Source organism: Apaloderma vittatum, unplaced genomic scaffold (assembly GCF_000703405.1).
Source record: "Apaloderma vittatum isolate BGI_N311 unplaced genomic scaffold, ASM70340v1 scaffold17968, whole genome shotgun sequence".
NCBI lineage: Eukaryota > Metazoa > Chordata > Aves > Trogoniformes > Trogonidae > Apaloderma > Apaloderma vittatum.
The window spans coordinates 1-25075 of NW_009732589.1; the positions used below are offsets into that span (position 1 = coordinate 1).

At 37.6% G+C, this 25075-nt stretch overlaps 1 protein-coding gene and 1 long non-coding RNA gene across 2 annotated transcripts; one reads left to right on the forward strand and one right to left on the reverse strand.

Moving 5' to 3' along the window:
• Positions 1-64: 64 nt before the first annotated feature.
• Positions 65-12489, forward strand: PACRGL (PARK2 co-regulated-like; the record flags this gene model as incomplete). Its single annotated transcript, XM_009875590.1, has 8 exons — positions 65-125; positions 3084-3208; positions 4787-4854; positions 5941-6031; positions 7667-7801; positions 9470-9577; positions 10541-10621; positions 12433-12489. Coding segments are annotated over 8 exons (726 nt in total), but the record flags the coding sequence as incomplete, so codon positions are not given.
• Positions 12490-15339: 2850 nt separating this feature from the next.
• On the reverse strand, positions 15340-24190 carry LOC104278575. The gene is made up of 3 exons (XR_717857.1): positions 24065-24190; positions 23678-23740; positions 15340-15505 (listed from the first exon to the last, which is right to left on the reverse strand). It is a non-coding gene; the product is annotated as an uncharacterized LOC104278575 (long non-coding RNA).
• Between the last annotated feature and the right edge of the window lie 885 nt (positions 24191-25075).

The window sequence follows — 25075 nt, forward strand, 5'->3', positions numbered from 1 at the left end:
GGCGGCTCTGTGGCAACTTGCCAGAGCCCTGCTGTTGGAGCCTCCTGGCAGTGACGGTGCTTGATGCCCCGTGTCTCCTCATTTCTCTGCCCTACCTGCACTCCGGAGAGCGGGCACCCGGCAGGGTAAGGGAGCAACCTCGCCTTTACAGCCCTGCGTGCTTTCATTCCACCTTTCTTAAGTGACTTCCAGAACCTAAGCACTAGGCCGCACTTCTCCTCCTCTGGAAGATGTCTTTTAAAGGCACGTTTTCCATTTCCTGAAACAGATTTCTGTCCCTTGCTTGCAGTCTGTCTCTGCCAGGAGGATGCTTCACCTGGGTATCAAACCTTTTGTGTCACTTGTTTGATCCACAGCTCTGCCTCTGCTGTCTGATCCCTGCACAGACGTCTGTGACTCTCCCAGCTCTTGGCTACACAAGAACTTTCATCTTGCCCTGAGATCTCCTTATGAAAAGTCCTTTTTCGTGTCTCTGCCACCTCCTCCTCTGACAATACATAGACTGTTACCTCAGTTGTGTCTTTCCAAAACGTTATCACCATCCTTTAGTCCTGCCTCCACTTTTGTTCCCAAGGGCTAACTTTTATCCTGCCTGTTGTCACACCTTTAATGGTTTACTTTCTCTGAAGGTGCAGCCAGTGACTGTTCAAATGCAGCTAGATTTTGTCGTTAGTTAAAACCTTAGTAAAGCCCACGGCATGTATCCTGGAAAAGAAAATAATTTGAATTTCATCTCAATTACTTCTGAGTACTTTTCTGAGAAAAATGTTTATGTTGCTCTTAGCAAGATGTTCGCATTATGTGCAATTGTACATTTCCAAGGTTGAGACCTATTTTGTGATATATAGTACTAATGTCAAGAACTTATCTGGTGTTTTTATATTATAAAACCATTTTGATTCCTTTCTGATAGTTACAAATGTGCTTTCTGACTCTAATGTGATTATAGTTTTGTGATAATAAGCTGGCACTTAAAAAATTGGTAAAGTTTCTTTCTGTGTTCTTTTTTGTCTTTTAGGGTTTCAGATTATTTCTGGTTTTAAAGATTTTCATTTTACAAACTGCATAGTTCCCGTAAGTGTCATGTAAGGTTTTTTGTGTGTTCTTCAGAAACTTCATTGTCTCATTGTAGTTCTTCTTTTTAAAAGACTGTCACTGGAAATGCCATATTCTGAAAATGGCAGGAAAGAGAAAACAAGGTGTACAGTGGCCAGGCTGATTTGAATCACAGATTAAAATATCACTCAAGAAGCACTTTTGGTTTTAGTTTTGCTTTGAATTTGTATTTTAGCTAATTTCATAATAATTATTATATGTTGTTTCTCAATATTCAGTTAAACTTAGGCCCCACATTTAATTCTTTCTATGAATTTTAAGGACATAGCATACCTGCACAAGTGCTGGGACCATATCACTTCTTACTAGAAGCAGAAATAATCCTAAAGATTTAATAATTTGGATAATGACAAAAGTACCTGAGTGGAGGGAAGAATTGGAACAATCCAGCTAAACAAAAATTGCATGTACAACATTATGGCAGAGGTTAGGGCAGGTGGCTTAGAGAGCTGAGGACATGGAAGTAGCGTGGCAAAAAAATTCTACCTCTCCTGTTTATCCTGATCCCTGTATTTGGAATTTAATTGTGTTGTTGGCAAAGTTGGGTGTCATCAACTTGCCAAAGGTGATCGCTGGATGGCAGGTGCTCTGCACAGAATCACAGAATGTCAGGGGTTGGAAGGGACCTCAAAAGATCATCTAGTCCAGCCCCCCTGCCAGAGCAGGATCACCTACAGTAGGTCACACAGGAACGCATCCAGATGGGTTTTGAATATCTCCAGAGAAGGAGACTCCACAACCTCCCTGGGCAGCCTGTGCCAGGGCTCTGTCACCCTCACAGGGAAAAAGTTTTTTCTAATATTTTTGTGGAACCTCCTACGTTCCAGCTTGAACCCATTGCCCCTTGTCCTGTCATTGGACATCACTGAGACGAGCCTGGCTCCGCCCTCCTGACACTCCTCCTTGACATATTTATAAACATTGATGAGGTCACCCCTCAGCCTCCTCTTCTCCAAGCTAAAGAGACCCAGCTCCTTCAGCCTTTCCTCATAATCATCTCCTCCCTTAATCATCTTTGTGGCTCTGCACAGGACTGGACTCTGCTCATCCTTACGGCAATATTTGTTTATGTCTATTATGTAATGGGTTTTGTGTCATTTTCATTTCTATATAGTGTCATTTCTTGTTTACTAAAGGAATGTAATTTCTTATTTATTAAAGTGTTTTCTCCATCCAGAGTACACCACAACATAGATTACTGAACAGTAATAGTATTCAAAACTAGTATTTTCCCGGTTTATAATTTTATTAACATTTGAAAACTTATCTTTTCCCAGGAATAATTTATGTTATTCATTATAGTGTCAGACTTGTTAAACAGGCAGTAGACTATTTTTATTAGGGACATTTTAACCTCATTACATACATATGTATGTATACATCATGTAGCTGGTGCATTGACATTCAGCAGACGTGTACCTAAATCAGTATTTAAGCTTGTATACAAAAAATTATTTTTGCATTCTTTTTAGCAGAATACTTTCTTTCTTCTTACTGGAATTGGAATTAATTTTCTGTATTCTTTCTTTGCTGCTTTACATTTCTGTTGTTTTCTCTCGTTTATTCCGCTTTGGTTTTTTGCATCTTGAATCTACTTGCTCTTCTGTTTTTGTTCCTCCACCCTGGCCATTCCTCGAATTGTTACTGCTCTAAGTAAGTGTACTCAGCCAGCCTATTTCACTCTGGGCTGTTCTGCTGAGTACCGTAATGCTGCTCAGATTTCTGTAGCTACCATAAAGGCAGACTGTAGCAAATTTCTCTTTTGCTGTAGGCCTCAAAGTACAGAAGTAAGGGGGAACAGTGCAGGATTAGGAAATGTTTTTCTAGTGCACTTACTCAGTCTCATGTCAGTCTTTGGACCTGGGGATTATAACCTTAGATATTTTGTTGTACACAGATGCACTACTTTCTATATTTTTAATCTTTTATTTCTATTCTAGGAAGCAATGCTCTAAGAATGTCATCAGGCATCCAAATAAAACCGAAGACTGCAGCATGTAAAAGCAAGACATCTTTGCTCTGTTCTCCAGAACCTGCAATTAAACCACAGTCAAAACCTAGTGACAAGCTGAACCCTAAAACTATTGATCCGGTATGTATGGCTGCTGAGTTATCTCTCGGTGGAAAACATATCTCTTAGTGGAAGAAAATTCCTTACTTTTTGAAATACGTGCCAGGTAATGCTTCTTCTGTTTTTGTTTTGTAAGTTTAAACTAAACTTTTGTTACTAGTTGTACATTCCTTAATTTCTGTGCTCAAATGCCTGAGGCATAACATGTTAAATACTTTTTTGTTTGTTTGTTTTAAGAGGGGTTTCGGTACTGTTTTGGATTGGATGGTAACTTTCTTGCTTTCTATGTACTTTTGCCCTGAAAAGAGATTTAGAGCTAAGAGTTAAAAAGGGTTTGGTTTTCTTTTGGTTATAGTTATAAATTTTGGCAGCTGCTGCTTTAGAGGAATCGATCTTGATTATGCAATGAAAGCAAGAAGCAGGTAGCGTTTTGAAGATCGTCAAGACATCATAAAAAGCTAGCAAATTGTTTGCTAGTGAGCATTACTTGAAACTCACAAGTACTGTGAATCTGAAATACTTTGGGAAGAATTTAGGCTCTCAGGAAAAGACTAACGAAACAAGTTGTTTATTTCACCAAAGTCCTGCACCTGCAGAACTAGCTTTGAGGGGGTGAGCTTACCGCTGCACGATATCAGCCAAACAGTTAGTAATGCCACAGACTTTTTGGAAGATGAACTAAAGGCAGGAGTACTTTGGTGAAGTGCTAGTTTGCCATAAACAGAGGCTGAATTCTTTTGTATGGACGTTTTTTTTTTCCTTGAAACCTTTTTGCAAATAGTACAGTGACTTAATTAAGACAAGAAGTCATCAAATCATGCACACAATTTTAATGATGTCAGTGTAGGTTCAAACACTTGAAAGATAAAAATTAAGATTTCATGGTATTATTTCCTGCTAATACTTTGTGATAAGGTGTTTATTCTGGGAAGTAGCATTGAATGATCATGCTAATAAATAATATCACTGCTCGTATGCATAAGAAGCGTATATATAATAAAAACCAACTTTGTGCAGGCATTCTTCCTGTGAAGCTCCTAGGTTCCTTCTCCAGTGAGCCCATCCAGGATTCTCAGCCACTATGAAACTCCCACTGATTTCCATTGCCCTCATACCATCTTCCCCAACATTTGGTGTTTCCACTGCATCTTCCCATCTTGTATTTTTATGCATACTTGAATGAAGATAGAATTTCAGTAAATCTGCTTTCTGCATGTTACAAATGTAACAACAATAAGAGCATCAGGAAAGTGAGGGGTCCTTAATCTGTTAAGGAGAGAACCCGTAAGATTTCAATGTTAAGATTTGCAAGAGAAAATAGAAAAATAAGGATATTCCATCAGGAGAGCCCCGATCCTACATTATTTATTCATTTGCACAACTTCCTAGCCAGACAATTCTGAGAAGTAGTTTTCTGATAAATGTACCAAATGTTTTCTCCCCTGTACCTGCAGTTATTTTTTGATTCATTTTAGAATCATATGAATAAGTTCCTTTTCTAGTAAACTGCAATTTTCACATATTCACAATAATTATAAAACTCTACTGTTATCAATGTTATCAATAAGTAATGTGTTTTTTTTTTCCCTTTCCTCACAGTTCAGTGCTTATTCTCGACCACCTTCTGCATTTGCTGCTATATATGCTAAAGGTGGCATTCCATGCAGGTGTGTTTGTTTTATTTTTTTACTAAATATATTATGGTTAGTTAGAATTACACAGACTGACATACATCTACTCATGTTTGATCTTTTAGTTAGGCTGTTTCATCCCATTCATTTCTGAAAAGAAATTTTCCACATCTTTGGAATTGTCTTCCTGGGTTTCTTTTATGCTGTGTTGATACTGAAGCTGTATTTTTAAAGAATATCTAGGTATTTGCCGATTTGGTTTGCTAAACCTGTTTCATGAAAGAAGTTGATTCCTTCAGGTAATGATGTTTACTTCTTCCTACTAAGAAAGATAACAAGATTAGTGTCATTTTAGTAAGTAGACATCTTGCAGTCTTTTTTGTCTGAAGTAAGGAGTTTGAAAACGTTTTCTTGAATATACCAATTCTATAGTTGTGAGCAATATCAGGTATTAACAAAACTACCTGTTAAGTAATAATTTGTGGTATTCTAAGTTACTTTTGCCTATTATCTATTTGCCTAGACAATAAGAACTTTACCATTGTCAAGGGGATGCAGAATTACTTAGCAAAAATTGAGGCAATCATTAATACGTGTATATACATGTATAAAATAATCATTAATACGTAGCCTTCATCTTTATCTTAGGAGTAACTGGTGAATTTCAATATGATTTTTTTTCCAGTTTCAACTGATCTACCTTACCAATTGTTATTTGAGGAAAATGTTTCTTGATATTTATCAAAATAAGTAACTTTGCAAAGGGAGCATCTTCTGTGTTGCTTCTGTGTTGGGAGCAGAATTTGCAAAACTACTGTATTTGGGAATTAGAATAATTAGAATAATACCATTGTGCATTTCACTGAGATTCCCGCTCGGTCCCCATGTGTTGCCTGGTCTAGTTGAGAGGCGGCGTCCCTGCCCATGACAGGGAGGTTGGACTAGATGATCTCTAAGGTCCCTTCCAGCCTAGGCCATTCTATGATTAGTATGTGTTGAAACTGTTTTATAACATTATAGTAATATTGCAAACCAGTTGGTGATATATTTAAAGTGAATAATGTTAGCAATAAATTATGTATTGTTATACATTATTTTGTTTAAAATTTTGTTTTTATACAGGTTAGTGCATGGCTCAGTAAAGCACAGACTGCAATGGGAATGCCCTCCGGAAACTGTTCCCTTTGATCCTCTTCTTGTAACATTGGCAGAGGTAAATTAAATTTTCTTGCAAAGTGAAGGATTTCACTAATTGCATATGGCATTTTGTAATAAGTTAAGCTAGTTAACTTAGACTTACCACTAGGGAAATATGAAAAAACATTTGTGATGATCTTGTATGAATGAAGATAGTCAGGAACGTTGCCATTTGTACTTCTTTAGGTAGAGCATTCTGGGAGAGCTAGGTAGAGCTTTTTAACCTTTAAGATATTGGCCAAATACAAGACTGCATCTCAGATCATAGAATGTCAGGGGTTGGAAGGGAGCTCTAGAGATCATCCAGTCCAACCCCCCTGCCAGAGCAGGATCCCCAAGGGCAGGCCACACAGGAATGCATCCTGGCAGGTTGACTCCACAACCTCTCTGGGCAGCCTGTTCCAGTGCTCCGTCACCCTCACAGTAAAGAAGTTTCTCCTTATGTTGAGGTGGAATTTCCTATGTTCTAACTTAAACTCATTATTTCTTGTTCTGTTGCTGGGCACCACTGAGAAGAGATTGTCTCCTTCCTCTTGACACCTGCTCCTCAGATATTTATATATGTTAATAAGGTCCCTCAGCCATCTCCTTTCAAGGCTAAACAGCCCCAGTTCTCTCAGTCTCTCTTCATAGGAGAGATGTTCAAGTCCCTTAATCATTGTTATAGCTCTCCGTTGGGCTCTCTCCAGCAGATCCCTGTCTCTCTTGAATTGGGGAGCCCAAAACTGGACACAGTATTCCCGGTGTGGTCTCACCAGGGCAGAGTAGAGGCGGAGGAGAACTTCTAGGGAATTTCATGGAGCAGTTGGACATGAAATGCTTTGATCCATTTGTGGCTTTGCAGGTTCTTTGTAAACAAAACTGGTTTAGTTCTTTCTGTATATAAAGCCTGCCTCTTGAACTAAGAGTGCTCTCCCCCACAGACTGAGCTAATACAGTGGAGATAGGATTCTCTAAATAAGTGAAAGAGATACAATACATTATGTTCAGGCTTCTGTTCACTTAGTATCATCTGTAACACTTATCACCAAATATGCACATACGTCACCAAATATGCACATACACTAGAGGTAGCTTCTGTTGTGTGGTTTTTTTTAAGATTAAACAAAGCTCTCAGTTCCTGTTATGGAGAGAAGAAAGACTTCAGCCATAGGGCTTTAAATCTTTGAGTTCTGCCAGGCAGGTCTTTGCTAGAAATGCGTATATGTACCATCTACAAGTTTTTGGTGTTGCAGAAGTGTCTGTGTGATGAGGGGTGTCTTTCTTTCCATAGTTCAACTTCTACTTTTTTTTTTTTTTTTAAACTTCAGGGTACAAAAACCATTTGCAATTACAGCCTATCCTTGTTCATGGTCTTGTTGTAAAATTAGCTTGGGTAATTAGATTAAAGGTAATGAAGTACAAATATTGATTAAACTGACAGTATTCATAATGAGAGAGTTAATATTCAGTGTTCCAAAAGAAAAATGAATAGTATTCTGTGAGCAGAGTTGTACTCAATGGCTCCACATGGTGGAGTTAGTGTATTTTGTGTTTTGAACTGACATAACAAAATCTAAACATGATCTTGCTGCTATGTGGAACTTTTTTAATGTGTCTTTATTTTAAAAAAGGCTCATTATTAATCAAACATGTTTTACATTTGCAACAGGGTCTAAGAGAGACGAAACATCCCTATACATTTGTTTCAAAGGAGGGTTTTAAAGAATTACTTCTGGTTGAAGGTGCTACTGAAAAAACAGTTCCCTTGTTGCCTCGTCTAGTTCCAGTGTTAAAGGCTGCATTGGTATGTCTTGCTCTTCATGCTGAGATTTTAATGGGCTAGATTTTTTGTTTCTTATGCTGATGAGGACTATGTGGAAAATATTAATGTGATAAATGTATTGCAGGGGCCTCTGGTTTGGAGTTTGGGGGGATGGAAATAGTTTCTTTTTGTCATGTTAACCCTGCCTGGGATTTATTAGCTAGATACATCTTCATTTTCAATTCAGATGGAAAACTCCTTATATGGATGTATGACAATATCTATGGGCAAATTCTGTGGAAATGTTCTGTTAAAGATCTCAATATAAGCAGAAATAAATACATGAATTTGTGGTTTTCCTATATATCCACATAATGAAAAGCAAAGAAAAAATGAGGTGAAGTAAAATGGAGATGTGGAAATAAATACTTATCTGTTACATTTAAAAATTCAAAACGTGCTACAAAGATAAAACAAAATACGCCAGTGAGGAAAATGGAAGAATACAGTTAAAATGTTGGAGGTCATATACTTAATTTTTAAAATGTTTTAATGTTTTTACTCCTTCAGAAAATAAAGTGAGGTAAAAGTATTGGCCTCAAAGGTAATCTCTTGGAATTTTTTCATATATCTTTCAGAGCCCTTTTCTGGTTCAGCTACTTGCTGTTCTTTAATCTAACTGTGTTTCTGTTCTGGTTTTATAGAAATGGCTGAAAGTTTGAAAATTCTGTATGATCTCAGAGGCGTAATAGAAGATCAGAACTGTGTGTTATCAGTATCTTTGGTTTAGTTTGGTAGACAAAATTAGAAAAAATATACTTCTCTGTTCTTCCAATTACTGTTATTCATCTGATAATTTTCATTGTTGCACTGGTTTACTATAAGGTCTCACTAAACGTTTTGCTACAAAACCAGTTCATGACTTCTAGTTAGAAAAAAAAAACCAAAAACATTCAGGATCCAAATGCCAGAGTGGAAAAATAACTTTAAATAAAGGTCAGTGTTAGTACAAGAACAAAATGAATTATTATGAATCAATATCTCTGCTAAAGGAAGAGCGAGATAACTAAACCATTGGAGAACTCAGGTATAGAAGAACCTTCTCATGGGAGTAATAAGGATGACAAAACACCCTAGAAGTAGATAAGAACTTGATAATTGCTGGCAGGTGACAAAGCTGGAGTTGGCAGAACACTAAATTAATCGAGCCAGAAATCATTGCCTCCTTGTGTTTCTCCAATAAAGACAATTATTGTTATGAATGACATAGAAATTACCCTGAATTAATTACATTTGTAACTGAAATGTTTTCTTCCAGTTTCAACATACCTGCATTTGAAGAGTTCGTGCTCATATGCCATGAAGCACTGAAATTGTTGGTGTAGTAAACAGTTTGTTTTGCAAGTTGCATTTATTTAAACAATAATAAATTATTAGTTTCTTTGTCTCAGAAGAAATGCAAGAGTTTCACAGACATTTTCTGGATACTTTTGTTTTCTACTTTAAAACTATACTTCTGTTTTTAAGCATTACCTCTAGATAATAATATATTGTAATTGTATGTCTAAACTTGTAACATTATAATTAGCAGGTGCACAGTAGTTTTAACAATACTGTACACAACCATAATGTAGAGACCGCAGTTTTGAGCCACTTGTGCATTTGACTGGATCCTACTGAAAGGATTTTCTTTTTTCCCCCCCTCTGAAGGCCCATTCAGATGATGAAGTATTTGGAAGGGGACTGGATGCTTTAATTCAACTGAGTGCCGTTGTTGGCCCATCTCTTAATGATCATCTTAAGCATCTACTCACCAATGTAAGTTTTTAATGCTCTGGTAAGAAATAATCTGTATTTTATGGTACTTTTGTTGAGATGTTTACAGTAATAACTGCACAGATAAAGTGAAGGAGTCAGCAGTTCCACAAAAAAGCTTTACTTCATATATTCCTCTGTGTAAGTCAGTCCATCATTCTTTAATAAAATGGTGAATTATAAAGTTCTAACAAGGTCCAAAAACTGCTGTTAACAGAAGTTAACAGGAACCAGCTTCAAGCCAGAGGCAAAATAGATGCTATGTTTTGAAGGGAAGTTTATGTTTATTGCAAAATGTGTTTTGCATTTTAAGCCTGAGTATTTTAAGAAAATATGTGTAAGTTTCAATAAATTAGCATAAGTAAATATTTCCATTTCTTTCAGATGGGAATTCTGCACAAGGAAGTTTTCATTAAAAAACTTAGAGTGGGATTATGGAAAGTATTTTACACTGAGTCCTTCTGTAGATATTTGTCCCCTATCAGACAAGCTTTTCATGGTTTTGCTTAGCCTGCTTCCAAAGTACACTTTTACAGCAAAGTAAAAGCACCTTTTAGACATCCAGTGCAGAAGAGAGAAATTGCCATGGGTTTTTATAGCAAAAAAAAAAAAAAAAAGTGTTAACTTTTCATGTGGATAGCACTTTAAGAACTACTTTTTTTTCTTTTAAGGGTGATACCTCTTTAAACTTTGTTTGCTAGAAGAAAAAAAGTAAAATAACTAACAATATCTGTAAAATAAGTGTATAAATATAATAACAGCTGAGTTCTTTTCATATGTTTCTCATCAGTTAACATGTTATTCCTTTTGTCTTGAGTTCCATACTTTGACATCAATTGCAAGCTACAAAGTGCTGTTTCTTTTTGACTTTAGTTTTCCAAAGAAAAGATGAAATGAACTAATAAAATAGAATTATATTTGCCTCTTTTCATATATTGTGCAATTTTTATTTTACTGTTCCAATAGCTTTCAAGGAGATTAATGGACAAGAAATTTAGAGAAAAAATTACTGCTGCTTTACAAAAGTTGGAGCAGTATGGCGGAAAGGTGAGTTGATTATTCTGTAATCTGCACATTTGAATGCATCTTTGTCAAGATAACTTTCATCTCTGGCTTTCAGATTAAGAACCCCATTCTGAAAACCACTTACTTTTACATGTCATAACTACTCATATTGCAAAAAACACAGGATTTTTGCCCAGTGGCAATCAGCAGTGTTGTTTTCCAGTCCACAGTCTGACTTACTGAATGGTAATAGAAATAACATTAAGTCTACTTCGAGTAATCCATATTCTGCCAGTTAGAATTTTGTTGTCACTTTTTTTTTTTTATGTCCCACTTTTCATTTGAATTCTCTGTTGTTTTAATCTCTGAGCAGGAAATACAGGAGTATGTTTTAGTAAAATATTCCAAGGGTAAGAGGGCGCATGGCTTGACTCTTACAGCATAGCACACCAAGCCCCATTCAGGAGGACTCTTTTTTTGGGAGCAAGTGTGCATCCATGTACACTCCTACCCATGATACTTGCTCGGAACATTCCATTGTCCTTGTTGGAGAGCTTATGCAGACTTAGTGGTTAAATGAGACACTTGCTGTTCCTTCTTGAAAAGTCTCCGTTTCTCTAGAAAGTCAAATTTTTTTTCCAGGAGTTTGAGCCGATGTGACAAATGGTTAGTTCCATGGGTAAGATTGCGTGGGGATGCCTCATAGAAGTCCATACTCCAAGTCAGGAATTGCAGCACTTAGTAGATGTTTATACTGAGTAAAGGATGTGAGCTTCTTGTATGGACCATAAAGTATGCTAGATGCCTATCCAGGAGTTCACCAAATGTCAACTAGTAAATAGCTTCTGACCCCTTCTGGAGTGTTGTCACCTGACTCAGGCCAAATATTCATCTTGCTTCACTATGCCTGGGATGCAGGCTTTGTGGTCCTATGTCTGAGCCTAAATGCTTTTCTCAACAGGATTTACTCTTGCTAGATGATACTTTTTGCTGTTATTGATGATGCCTCCCCATTCCCACTAATAGCTTATTGTCTAGGTCACTTGCTGAGGAAATCAGATACTTGCATTCCAGCCCACCCTGGTTAGCCCTGACATTAGACCTGCAATTGCTATAAATCCAAAAATGCTATAAGTAATAGAGGTCAGCGCATTCTTTTGCTAAACAGCCTGTTGCCATTTTTTGTTGTGCTCTACATTGTGCAGAAAGGAGGAGAAAAAAGTGAGGGTGTGTTGGCTTTGGATATTCATCTGGAAAGTATTTGCATTCTTGACCCTATGAACACTTGCATGGTATTGTATTAAGTAGTCATTGGTTAAGAATAGGAATAACTTGCATAGCAGGGACCATAAATACAGGTCTACCAGCTCTGAGCTTGTGTGCCTTAATCAGTGGGCACCCAAATAATCAATAGCTAGCATTTTTGTGTGTGTGTGCTTATCATCATTGAAGGGCAGCAGCAGTGTTTGTATTACAAACTTGAAAAACATCACAGCAGATAGAGAAGCATGAGAGGATTTTATTTATGTGTAGTGTGACATGATAAGGAATATTGTGTCTCATCTTGATGTTCTGAAAATTTAGCTCTAGATAATGTAACGAATCCAGTAAATCATTAACCTCTAATTCTTCTCTCTGTCCCCTGATTTCTTCTAGTCCTACTGGTTGTGTGGGTAGGTTTTTCTGTGTGAAGATAAAGCAGAAAACTGGAAACAAACCCTAAATTGTGACTACAAGCAATATTATATAATTCAACTTACGATTTATACAGTTCACAGAGACTATACAAATACTTGCATATGTAGCAATACCGCTTCTTATTTTGTTTACATTTGTTTTGTTGTCATCAACAGGCAACTGTGGCTATCATCAAATCTAAAATTCCAACCTATTGTTCTGTCTCCTCTTGAACAAGAAAACAGTAGTGATTTGCACTGTAAGGTGAATTTTGGAAAGAAACTGCCTGTGAACATGACTGACTCTTGTTTGGGGTATGATATACGCTCTTAAAATGATCACAATTCTTCAGTATGATGGAGAGTGGAAAAAGCCGTGTCAGTTTGTGAATATGTAATTATGGACAACTGAAATAATTCTCTGTGTACTCGCTGCTATTTTCAAATGCATTGTGCTTACAATGACATTGACTAACTGGCTATTATTGCAAAAGCAGAGTAAATATTGATCCTTATTTTGTTGTAAATCACAATTTCCTTTAGTATAGCTGCAGTGCTTGTGTGATGCAAAATAATTTGGCTCTAATTACTTAAGCAGTAACTAACTTCGTGTTAAATTACATATGTATACCCACTTTTGAAACACGTAACTTTTTCTGTGCCAGAGGCGCAGATGGATGCAGTTTGGCTTCATCAGGACTTACTGGTTTAGATGCAGAACTACCAAAACTCATCTTGATGTCTTGAAAATGAGTTTTTAAAGGGATGAAGCTGAACAAACTGAGCAGGTCACACATAGTGCAAAACTCAACTTGCTCAGTGCGTTCTCAGCACGTTGTTTTGAGAAGCTGGAGAGGCTCAGGAGAATACAGTGCAGATGCAACAAGTTGCTCCATAGAGCCACAGCCTAGGTTTTCCTCAACTAATTAGTCCATTTAGCTATGGGCCTGCTGACTGGGAGTTAGATCTAGGAGGCAACTTCAGTGTATTTACGCTGTGCTCCATCGAGTTCTGTAGTGCCACAGGTAGCTCGTGAATTCTGCTCCAGAAAAGCTAATAAACTTCTGAGTGGAAGCTGTGGAAAAAAGCATGAGTTAAAGACAATAAAAAAAGATTGCAGAAGCCAGCTTACCTGGCTGTCAAGCCCTGTAGGAAGCACTAGTTGTCCATGAACGTATTTGAACTTGATTGCAAAATAATTCCTAACAGGTCTGGTAATAAATACTGTTCAGGGCTCATGTTATTATGGATATATGAGTTACTCTGTGACAGAGCAAGCTGAATGAACTGACAAAATTTGCCATAGAACTTTTTTCCCCGAGGAAAATTCAATTCTGGAATTAAAAGTTGTTGGAAGGGGTGGGGTTTTTTGTTGTCGTTGTCAGAAGATGGTGTTCCGTAGAGTATTGAAAAAGCCTGTCATGTGAAAGCAGTTTCAGAATTTTTGGAATGTTACTACTGCTTAGGTAAATTACATTTCCTTCAGGACTGTGCTAAGATTTCTGCTGAGAACAGAACTACACTAAGTCAAAATCTATGTATTTAAGCTTTTTTAAAAATAATTCTGTTAGCAAAAATGTTTAATTTTAAAAAAACACGAGTATTTGTTTAAGAATTCAAAAAACTGATCATGCTTCATGTTTTTATTCATGTTTACTTTATTATTTTTTTTTTTTTACAAAATGTGCACATTTAGTTTACACAAACACGCTACAGCAGATTTCAGGTGTACATGTATTGTACTACTCATCCTACACTGGTGATAGCAGAGCAGCCTTCAACATGCCTCTAACATCCCATCTCTACACCAGAATAGATACCTGATTTATTTTTGCAAAAGAGCGCTTGCAACATTCTTTCTCCTTCATTCTTTCCCTTTCACATTGTCTGCAGCAATGTCACAATGAAAATTGACCTATCTCTGATAGCATTTCACCTATTTTGAATTATCGGCATAAACTCTGTGGACGACGCATCTTAAAAATTACATGGTTGCGAGGGGCAATATTGTATTTTAGGTACACACTTTTTTTTAGAAAAGTCTTTCTAGGTTCGGAAGTAAGGTAGCTCTGATCTTAATGAAGAAATGATCCTAAAAAATGTAATGCATTTATCCCATATAGATGATATTATAGAGATGAAGTTTCCAGTTTTCTCCTGCTTCTTTCTCATAATTAAAGGTATTACAAAAAGCTGAAACAGATGTTAGCTTGTCTAGCAGTCATTATCAGTAGATGTTACTACATTGTGATGCTCATTCTGAGCACGGGAGTGGAATGCGAGTTGCAAAAGAAGTTCATGCCTTTTTTCTTCATTAAAGGCAAAAAGACACAAACTCAGGAAAACAGCACTGGGATCCAGTTAAGGTTTCTTCATGAAAAATTTAAAGTCAGAAGATCTTTAGTTTTTAACAAAGAACTTCATGGACACATCCAAGAAATACAGTATGCCGGAGTCCCAAAATGCATATAATGATAAATCAAATGCAGATTTACTAGATAAGTGTGATTGATAGAAGCTTATTCCTATTTGTCAGGGAGTAAATCTACCTATAAGCAATTTATTTATTCTTGTTGTTCTAGAACAGATCTTTCTCTCAAGTTACCTATTTTGCTAATTTTGGGGGCTTTTTTTAAGAAAAAAGCAAGTCAAAGGTGAAAGGCAATTGCAGCAAGATGTGCATTGCACATTGATTATAGCACTTTAAACTCCAAGTATTATTCAAGAAATGAGGACTACACAATACAAATGTGAAAAGAAAATACACAATAATGCCTCTGTAAAAATTAGAAGCTAAGATTTAAGAAACACTCTCTAATACCTGGAGTTTAATCCAGTACAAATGAGTAGCAAAACTAAGAGTATATATTTAATCTCCTTGTGATAGTGTCTATTTTATATAGGGGTTGGAATGATAATAAAGCTGCATAATGCCAGGTCTTACTTTGTTTGAGCTTGGAGTAAAAACCTGTCTTTTCAGAACAATCTTGTTATCTGAGTAGCCACTGTTGAAGTGCTAAATTGTATCATTTAGAAAGTTGGTCTCTTGGGGAAAAGTTTATAATAAAAAGTTTATTTGCATAATACATGTCTCAGTGTAAAGCTGAGTAACTTTATTTATGATAAAGTGGGAATTCCATCTTTTAGATAATGTTGCAGAATAGCTCATATTTGTCCTTTAGTTGTAGACCTAATGTCTTCATTAAATCACATTTTCAAAGAGCTGCATGGATCGCATTATATTCTCATCCTGTAAAAAAGACAACAAAACAAACCAAAAATCATACACCATTACAAATGTAGCTAGCCAACAGCTGTAGTGAAATTGGGTAGAACTAACTATTTTAGTTAACGACAACATTATTTTTCAGCTTGTTTGCAGAAACTGGTAGCAGAAGAAGGCTGTTAACAGATCTACACTTACATAGGGGTTTGTGTCTATTAATTAAACCAGAACTATTCTGTCAAGAATACAAGAGCATGGTATGAAAATTAAGTCTTCAGTACTTTGGAGGTTATAAATTTATATCCAGTGTAACAAAGTACATCTAGACAATAAGTACTCAAAGAATAATTGCTGTATCTGAAGCGTGAATCCATACATGAAGTTGCTAGTCCTGTGTATCGTACACTGGAACCTTTTTGCAATTCTAGGGCGTCCTGTTGCATAGCGAGGGATGACTCCAAAATAAAATAGATTTGAGTGCGCATCCTTCCGTGAACCAAAGAATCAGTCAGGTCCACAAATATGACCAGAATAACCTTGGACTCCTCAGCTCAGGCTTTCTGCATGTTCACAGTGAGAGATACAACCTGCTTTCCAATCCTACTTCTGCTAATTACTTTGTATTAGATAACAAAACCTTTCACTTTCACGTTCTGGATAATGCACTCCAGTTTTTATCAGTAAATAGGTCTCAGCACACCAGTCAGGGAAAGAGGAATTTTTTTATAAGATTTACCTATCAGTGCATAGAATAAAGGGTGGCGCTTCAAGAATTATCACTAAAACCGACATTCATCACACATTATTCACAAGCTTCACTCACAAAAAAGATTGCCCAACACCAAAATCAAAAGAATATTGTCACAACACCGAACAAAACTGGAAAATTCATGCACATATGATACACCTCTCGTCCCTTCACCATAATTATGAGAACATAAATTCCCCAAAATTTTGAATCAACATTTGGTTGCACAACACAGTATCTATATATATATGACACAAGAGTGTATTACATGCTCATTTAACATTTGCAGGTCTCCACTGTAATGATCTTCTTTTTTTAATGTGAATGCACACCCTTTAGTACTTCCTTGAGAGATAATCTACCCATCTTTAAATCTAGTGAATAAAAAGACTGAACTTCAGAGAATATTTTAGAAATTTTTATGAAAGAGGAGCATAAATCCCTAACTTCATAGAACAGTTACCTCGTAGTAGTCTCAACTACTGATAGCTATGTAACTTTCTTTACATTAGTGTTCCAATAACACGTGTCCAGTAGCAATTTCCAGTTAAATTATTCACTGTTCAGTCTAGTGGGTGATTTACTTTGTAGGAAACAACAAGTCTGACCAATTTTCTTAATTTATGTTATGAAACATGCACAATGGGGTTTCTCATTTTTGATTCCTCATGTCATTTCAAGTGTTGTAGGAAGCGATCTGTGCACTAATGTGTGCTGATAAACTCACTCGTGAAAGCAATGATACAATTTTTTTTAAAAAAAAGTAGATTAATGCTTTAAAAGTTTGTGTAGAAAATTTACTACTTTAAATTAGTGATAATTAATATAAACAAAGTTTGTTCCCCTGCACTATATTGAAACCTCAAGATACTATTGAAGATCACTGATTAATGTAAGGTTAAAGTTTGGTTTAACTGGAATCATTTGTCATTTCATTATTTACAGATGTTTTTGTATATACATTGGCAACTAAACTCAGTAAATGTGCAAAACAAAGAAAACAACATGGTCTTAATTTATAAAGTGTTTTGACATTTCCTACCAATTTAATAATATAGATATCATCACTAATGAAATGAATAGTTTTCTAAAATCAGCTCTATATTTCTGAACTTTGCTGTTTCTATACAGATTTCCCAAACCCCTCCTTTAGTCAGTGAAATGGGAAGGGCCTTCACAAGAAAATAAAGGCTTGTCATAATATTTGGAACATGATGACTTTTAGGGAGCTTTTCTTTCAATCTTCAAAAAAGGAAAAAAAAGAAAGCAAACAGATGTTTTGCATTAGAATTCTTTGGCAGGATTGCTAAAAGAAAAGAGGCAAATGAGAGATTTTTCTAAACAATTTTTTCATAATAGATTTGTTTAATGATTCCTAACTCAAGACACTAGGAGGTGTTAGTGCATATGAAGCACAAAACACGGATGAATGAGCTTTGCCACATCTGACCTAACTTCAAGCCAGCTTTGAAGTTTTTCACACTGAAGTTTGAGATTGCTTCTTCATTATTTTCAGGCTAGCCCAGTCCATCAGCATTGCGTATGAAATGGGTTACTCCTGCAGAAAACATCTATCCCAGGAGCCTTAATACATTAGTCCTTTCCCTCTGTTCTTCCTGGTGCTGCTGTAGATAGGAAGCAATGTCTGAGTCAGACCATTTTCCACTAGCACTAAGGAGTGGTGAGGACTTGGGTAGCGCCTAGCCCTTGAATTACCCACACTACTGTTTCCCAAGACGTCTCTCTGCTGTTATACAAAGCAGGACAGCAAGCAGCCACTTTCTGGGACTCAGTCCAGTATTCCTAGGGCAGGACTGTCCATTCTCCTGTGGGACAAAGGAGACTCTTGGCATCTGAATGGCAGGCTGGCATTCAAGGACATGTATGTGGGGTAAGGAGGGAAGAGAAATCATGTCACACAGGTTCCCTGTTCAAGACAGAGGGAGGATGAGAAAACACTTTTTCTCTCCTCACTTAATCATGGGCAAAGGTAGGTCCTTATAGCCAGTAACTAGAGAATACCATGCTCAAAGCCTGTAATTCCCTACATAACTACTTAACACTTTGTGAATGGACAGGCCATTCTTTGCATTGGGACTGTGAATTGAGAGTCTTGAACTTGCTGTATACTTCAGGCTGTACAGTGCTACTGCATTGGTAGTTGTGCCAAACCAATACTCAGCATGAGGAGCTGATTTTTAAAACGGCACACAAATGTATAAGGAGTGTTTAAGAACACACCAGAGGCTCTTGATGCTACAGAAAAAAATAAATCTCAAGAACGTATTCCAGGATCCTGAAGTCAAGCTTCTGTATTGAAATACACTCTGCTGTGTTCCTTCTCAGGCTTAAAAATAAGCCTGCCATGCTTTCCTCAGTTACCATAAACACTGGCAAAAGGGATATACTTTTAAGACCCACTAATTTGGCTTTCAACTCCAAACAGAGGAACGGCAATTCTCAGAAGCTGGCAACTCTTGCCGGAGATATCACTCACGGAAAAGGCTCCTGCAGCCTTTCTCTGGCAGAAGATTCTTCTAGTCCATTTTAAGATTCGGAATGGATGGGATCTGAGCTTTAGAGTTTGATTGAGGGTTTCTAGTAGTGCTTGTCTCCTTGCACTCACTGTTTTGACTCTAGTCTCATGGCTTGAGCTGGAATTGGCAGAACGTATCCTCTGTGCCTTTAGCATATCTGCACATGCACCAGATGCAGCTCCAGCTGTCATATTCATCAATGGACATTCCTATTCCAAGGTCTCAGGTGCAGGCATTTGTTGGGCAAACTGGCAGGGAAGGTTTTGAGCAGATGAGCTCTTACATTGGCCTGAATGCCCAAGGAGGGTTCATAGCTGAGGAAGCCACCATAGCTGTCAAAGCCTAGGTAGCAGCAGGTATGCTCTGCCCCTGTCTTGAATGTCCTGGTTTAGGTAAGCAAAAGGTAATAGTAGAACTAGTAGTGATCTAGAAAGAGGACCAAAGATGATTAAAGGTGTGGACAGGTTTCCCTAGGAGGAAAACAAGAATGAATGAACACTTTACAGTCTGGAAGAGATATTGAATAAACGGCAATAATGATAAATTCTTCAGTACGAAGGTGGCAAGGCCCTGGAATAGATTTCCCAGAGAGGTTGTGGATGGCCCCCCCCGCAGATGTTCAAGGCCAGGTTGGATGAGGTCTTGAGCAACCTGGGCTAGTTGAGAGGTGTCTCTGCCCGTGGCAGGGAGGTTGGACTAGATGATCTCTAACATCCCTTCTAACCTAATCCATTCTATGATAACCACTGTTTTTCTGTAACACCAGAGCATATGGAGAACATAAGATTGCATGGCAGGTCTAAAACACAGGCCATGTGTTTTAGACTATAGGAAGGATCACAGGATGATTTAATTTTGCTTTTGCTATTGTTAAATGCTCATGAAAGATGAGACACCCCGCTCCTGGAGTGATGTGACTCATTACATGCTGAGAAAAGAAAGGAACCTGAACTTTACCTTTTTAGATCAGTCTCGTACCTATTAGGATATTACAAAAAAAAAAAAAAAATTCCTTCAGCTGTCTTTTTAAAAGCAAGTAGCCAGTACTGTCCTTTAAGAAACATGTAATTCTGAACAGGCTGAAGCCATGTTAACTCCTGAATCAAGTTTCTTGAATGTCCCAGGTTAGGGCTGGGCCGGCCACTAATGTGGACAGATGCTCTCTAACCCCCTCTTCGCTCCCAAAAAAGGGAAGGAAAAGGGAGAGACTTATGGGTTAGAGAAGAAAAATTAGAACAGCTTTAATGAAATAATGGAAATAATAGTGAAATGATAAAAATAAAGAACTATATACAACTATATAAAAGCCTGATATCAAACCCGACTCCCTCCCCCGATATCAGTCCCCACTGATGCTGCAGAGCAGGAGGCACTGGGGAAGTCCCAGGCTCAGCGACAGTGGGAGCTGGATACAGGGAGCTGGATTCGGGAACTCAGGATCGGGGGTGGAGCCCTCCTTGGACCCCCAGCCATTGCAAAAAAAAAAAAGGCTGAAACTCTCGTGATCACTCAATTTATACTAAATATGACGTATATGAGATGGAATACTCTCCTTGGTCACCTGTTCTCTCTATTACTCCCCCAGAGGTGCAACCTTTTACTTCCTACCCGGCACCCCCGGCGTGGCACATGAGAGCCTTTCTGCATCCCGGTCCCGGGCAGTTATAAACAAACTCTTGAACATAGCAAAAACATGCTGCTAACTTCAGAAAGTGCAGCCTTTTAGAAGAGACTAAACTGGAAAGTAAAAATCACTAAACAGAACTGAGGTTTTTAGCTAAAACCAGGACATTGAAGGATTTAGATTGAAGCCTAACCCGAAATCTTATTTCTGAAACCAAATCTTCATGTGAACATGAATTACATACTTTGCAGCTCTGAGGTTCTTTTATAGAACAGGTTTTAGAACAGAATCACAGAAACGTTTAAGTTGAAAAAAACCTTTAAGATCATTGAGTCTAACCATTAAACTAGCAATGCCAGGTCCACCACTGAATCATCAGTAAGCACGACATCTACATGTCTTTTAAATACCTCCAGGAATGGTGAATCCACCACTTCACTGGGCAGCCTGCTGCAGTCCTTAAAAACTCTTTTGGTGAAGAAGTTTCTCCTAATATCTAACACAAACCTCCCCTGGTGCAACTTGAGGCCATTTCCTCTTGTCCTATCACTTTCTACTTGGGAGAAGAGACCACCTCCCACCTCCCTGCAACCTCCATTAAGGTAGGTGTAAAAAGTGATACGGTCTCACCTTGGCCTCCTTTTCTCCAGGCTAAACAACCTCAGTTCCCTCAGCTGCTCCTCATAAAACTTGTTCTCTAGACCTCTTAACAGTTTCATTGCCCTTCTCTGGACATGCTCTAACACCGCAGTGTCTTTCTTGTAGTGAGGGGCCCAAAACTGAACACGGTGTATGAGGTGCAGCCTCACCAGTGCTGAGTACAAGGAGAAAATCACCATCCCAGTCCTGCTGGCCACACTATTTCTGATACTGTCCAGGATGCCTTTTGTTGCTAATGTATTTATAGAAACAATTTTCATTGTCTTTTACAGCAGTGGCCAATTTAACTTCTGGTTGTGCTTTACCTCTTCTAATTTTCTCCCTGCCCAACGTCATCATTGCATTCCTCCTGAATTGCCTTCCTCTTCTTCCAGAGGTCATAAACTCTCTTTTTTGTTTTGACTTCCAGCCAAAGTTCTTTGTTCAGCCAGGCCAGTCTTCTTCCCCGTAGCTTGTCTTCTGGCACATGGGGACAGCCTGATCCTGTGCCTTTAATATTTCCATACTGAAGAATGCCCAGTCTTCCTGGTCTCCTTTGCACTTCGGGACTTCTTGCCTAGGGACACTGTCAACCACATTCCTAAACACATCACAGTCTGCCTTCCAGAAGTCTAAGGTAGCAGATTTGCTGACCCTCTTCCTTACTTGTCTGAGAATTGAGAAATCTATCATTTCGTGATTGCTATGCCCAAGACAGCCTCCAACCGTCACATCACCCACAAGTCCATCTTGGTTCACAAACAACTGGTCCAGCAAGGTGCCTTCCCTAGTTGGCTCCCTCACCAGCTGTGGGAGGAAGTTATCCTCAGGTATGTAGAGAGACAAAAATTCAGGCAGTGATATAGGGTTTTTTGAATCAAAAAAACATTGCCACCTTTGAAGTTAAAAGCAAATGAAGGTAAGTGGCATGATGAGAACGGTGTCTCTGTGGCACAGCAATTCAGAGAGCATCTCTCTCACATGTATTCTGAATACTAAGGAGAAGTAAATAAGAAATCTAAGATATGTGAGAAACTGAATCACACTGAAAAAGGGGAGCAGGCAATTTCTTACTAAAGGTACTAGTTTTCTTTGTAAATGAATCACTCAGCCCATCACCATCATTGCTATCACATCCAGATAAATCTGTCATTTAACTTCCAGAACTCTGCAGACCTCAAATGGGAAATTAATCTCATATCTGTTTCTGGTGATCACTCAGCTTTAGCACAGCAAGTGCCTTTCATTTCTGTTGAAGACTGACAAGCTAGAACCATGCTCAAGGCAACAGAGCACTTCTGACAGATAAGACACTACCCAACACCCATTGCTAAGGTTGTACAGAACAGCCACAGTTAGAAGAGCTGTTGTCTGTCTTCCATCCCCCTAAATGAATAGATTAAAATCAGAGAATCGCTTACTAGGTAGCCCTGCTCATGGAATAACTACAGACAGACCAATTCTAGAGCATCTTTGCTATCTCCTGTTCAGCTTGCCATGTTCCAAATGGTTAAAAAAAAAAAATCTATAGCTCACTAACTGCATTTATCTCATTAATCTTGTTCTCTCCTGTCTCTTGCTTTCTTCTTGGTATAGGACATAAGAAGCAATACACACAGGCTACATTGCTGGTCTGTGTCAGCTTCATATTAATAAAAGTCAGCCCAGACAAGGTATCAGTACAACAATACTATGATTCCTTGCATTTCTGACTAACATATAATGTTGGGTCTGTTTGCCACATCAGTTTGCATAATGTAATCAAGCCTTTCATCGCTAAGTCTAATGCAACACTTTACAGAACATAACAACCTCTTATCACATGAAAGACTTGTCATCATTATTTTGTACTATATCATGTTTCTTCTCCTTGCATTTTTTAACTGACAAATTAACAGTAATTCCTTAAATTTCTGAAAATGCTACTTATCTTTCCTCATACCGCCTCCTGCTCTGAGAGGAAGCCAGTTTCCGAAGGGCAGAGGAGCGAAAACAGGCTGTAGTTCTTGCTGCAGAAGTTTACTCTCATTCCTGACTCTAGAGGCAATGAGCTGCTTTCAGCAGTTGAAGGAAATTAAGAGCCACCTGGGTAGTGTAAACACTTGCAACTGATAATCACAATCAGTTCTTACTCCCTTGCCTTGAGAAAACCTGCCTGCTGCTAACTCCTGCCATCCAGTGCTTTGCAAGCTCCTTGCACTCTCCCTTTTTAAGGCTTCCAGCAGGTCATGACTTACTGTTTGAAAAATGCTCTTAGAGGTGATAAATTTTCAAGCAATATTATTATTATTATTGCTGTCTCTGGATGATAATTGCAACAGGAATGTGTTCCGCAGCATGGGCAGATCGAGATAAATATTTAGCTGAATGTGAAAGAAACTTTTTGTTATCAAGTACAAACAAAACGCTGTCGGGACATGGACAAAGCTGTCTAATAAGCAGTGACAGCTTGTGTATAACATCTCTTCTACAGATTCAGCTCACAGATTTATTTAGATTATTCAGTGTGGTGTACATACATACTCTGCCTTGGGAAAATACTGTCTCTGGTATTAGGATTACCATCACTTCCACTCTGGAAATCTGTGCAGCACTAGGATAGTGTTAGCCAACAGATACAGGGTCAGTACTTATCACTGGGTACTTACTTTCTGGCAGCTCTCGATGAATTCATCTATGGTAACTACTCCATCTTTGTTTTTGTCCATTTTCTGTTCAGAAAGAATAAGAAGGTATGTTGATCCTCCCCAAATCCTGTATAAATCCAGTCCTTTTTATTATTCATTGCAGTTATATGTCAAGCAGGCCAAAATGCTTTAAAGATGTAGTAAGTGATATATCAGAATAAGCTTAAGGAGCTTATTGTCAAAAAAGTAAGGTGTAATGAGTAGATCTGAGAAACTTGGGATGCAACCACAGAGAAGAAAAAGGATTACAAAATTGATAAGATATACAAAACTGTTACAACAATGACAAATCTTTGCATATCTGCTAACACAAAGCATTTTTTTTGGCTTCTATGTTACCCAACCCACCTGGAAAAATGTTTCCACATGTTGTCTAGGTGCATCCTCCTTGAGAACGGGATAGGTGCATTTCCCCATCATATCATATATTGCTTTCATGATATCCAGCATTTCCTGAAGAGAAATAAATATATCTGTGTAATTTAAGGTGCATTGTAGACACTGCTTAAACTGAGAGCACATAAATGATTTTTAGGATTTATATTTTACAATAAAATTTTGAGATTGTGCCTGTTATTTTATGAACAGCTTCTAGCATGTTAGTTCAGCTTTCATAGATAAACTCATTAAATAGATGCAGATGTATGATTTTAATTTTAAATGATATAGAATATGTGCAAGTTCATGAAATGTGGGAACAATCTCCTGAGATCTTGTGAATGAAACTAAACAAGAAGTTTTGTAACAGCAAGTGAATGGTCAAAGCACATGACCTTCTTACAACTGAATCTTCCCTGTAGAAAACAGATACCCATGCACACACTTGCACATGTGGAAAAAGTCCTCCTTTTATACCAAATGCTTTGAATTTTGTTAATTGAGTGGCTTGTGAAAACTGTAAGAGTAATTATAAAAACAAGTTGGCTGTCAATATGCTGAGGAATTATTCTGTAGATCACTCTTCTATAATAATCATGAAGTGTTTTTCTAAAAGTATAACACTGTACGTATAATATAAATATATATTTAAATAAAGATCCACTTTTGAAAAAAAAAGTATTTTTATGAAAGCAGTCATATGGTCCTGTAATTTAAGTATGTGTTTGTATGGTTGCTGAATAAAAGATGTAGGAATATTCTTATATAAATTCTGTTTCCAGTAAAATTTTTTAAAGAGGATTTATAAAATGTGTAATAAATATGTATTTAATTCTTTTTTGTCCAAATAGCCTACCAAACTACTTCAGTGACTGTATATGCAAATACACAGGCATAAGTTGAAGCCAAACGTTTCTGTACCTGAAGAATTCTGTCCTTTTACAATTTCTGTGAATCACAGAATCACAGAACTGTTGAGGC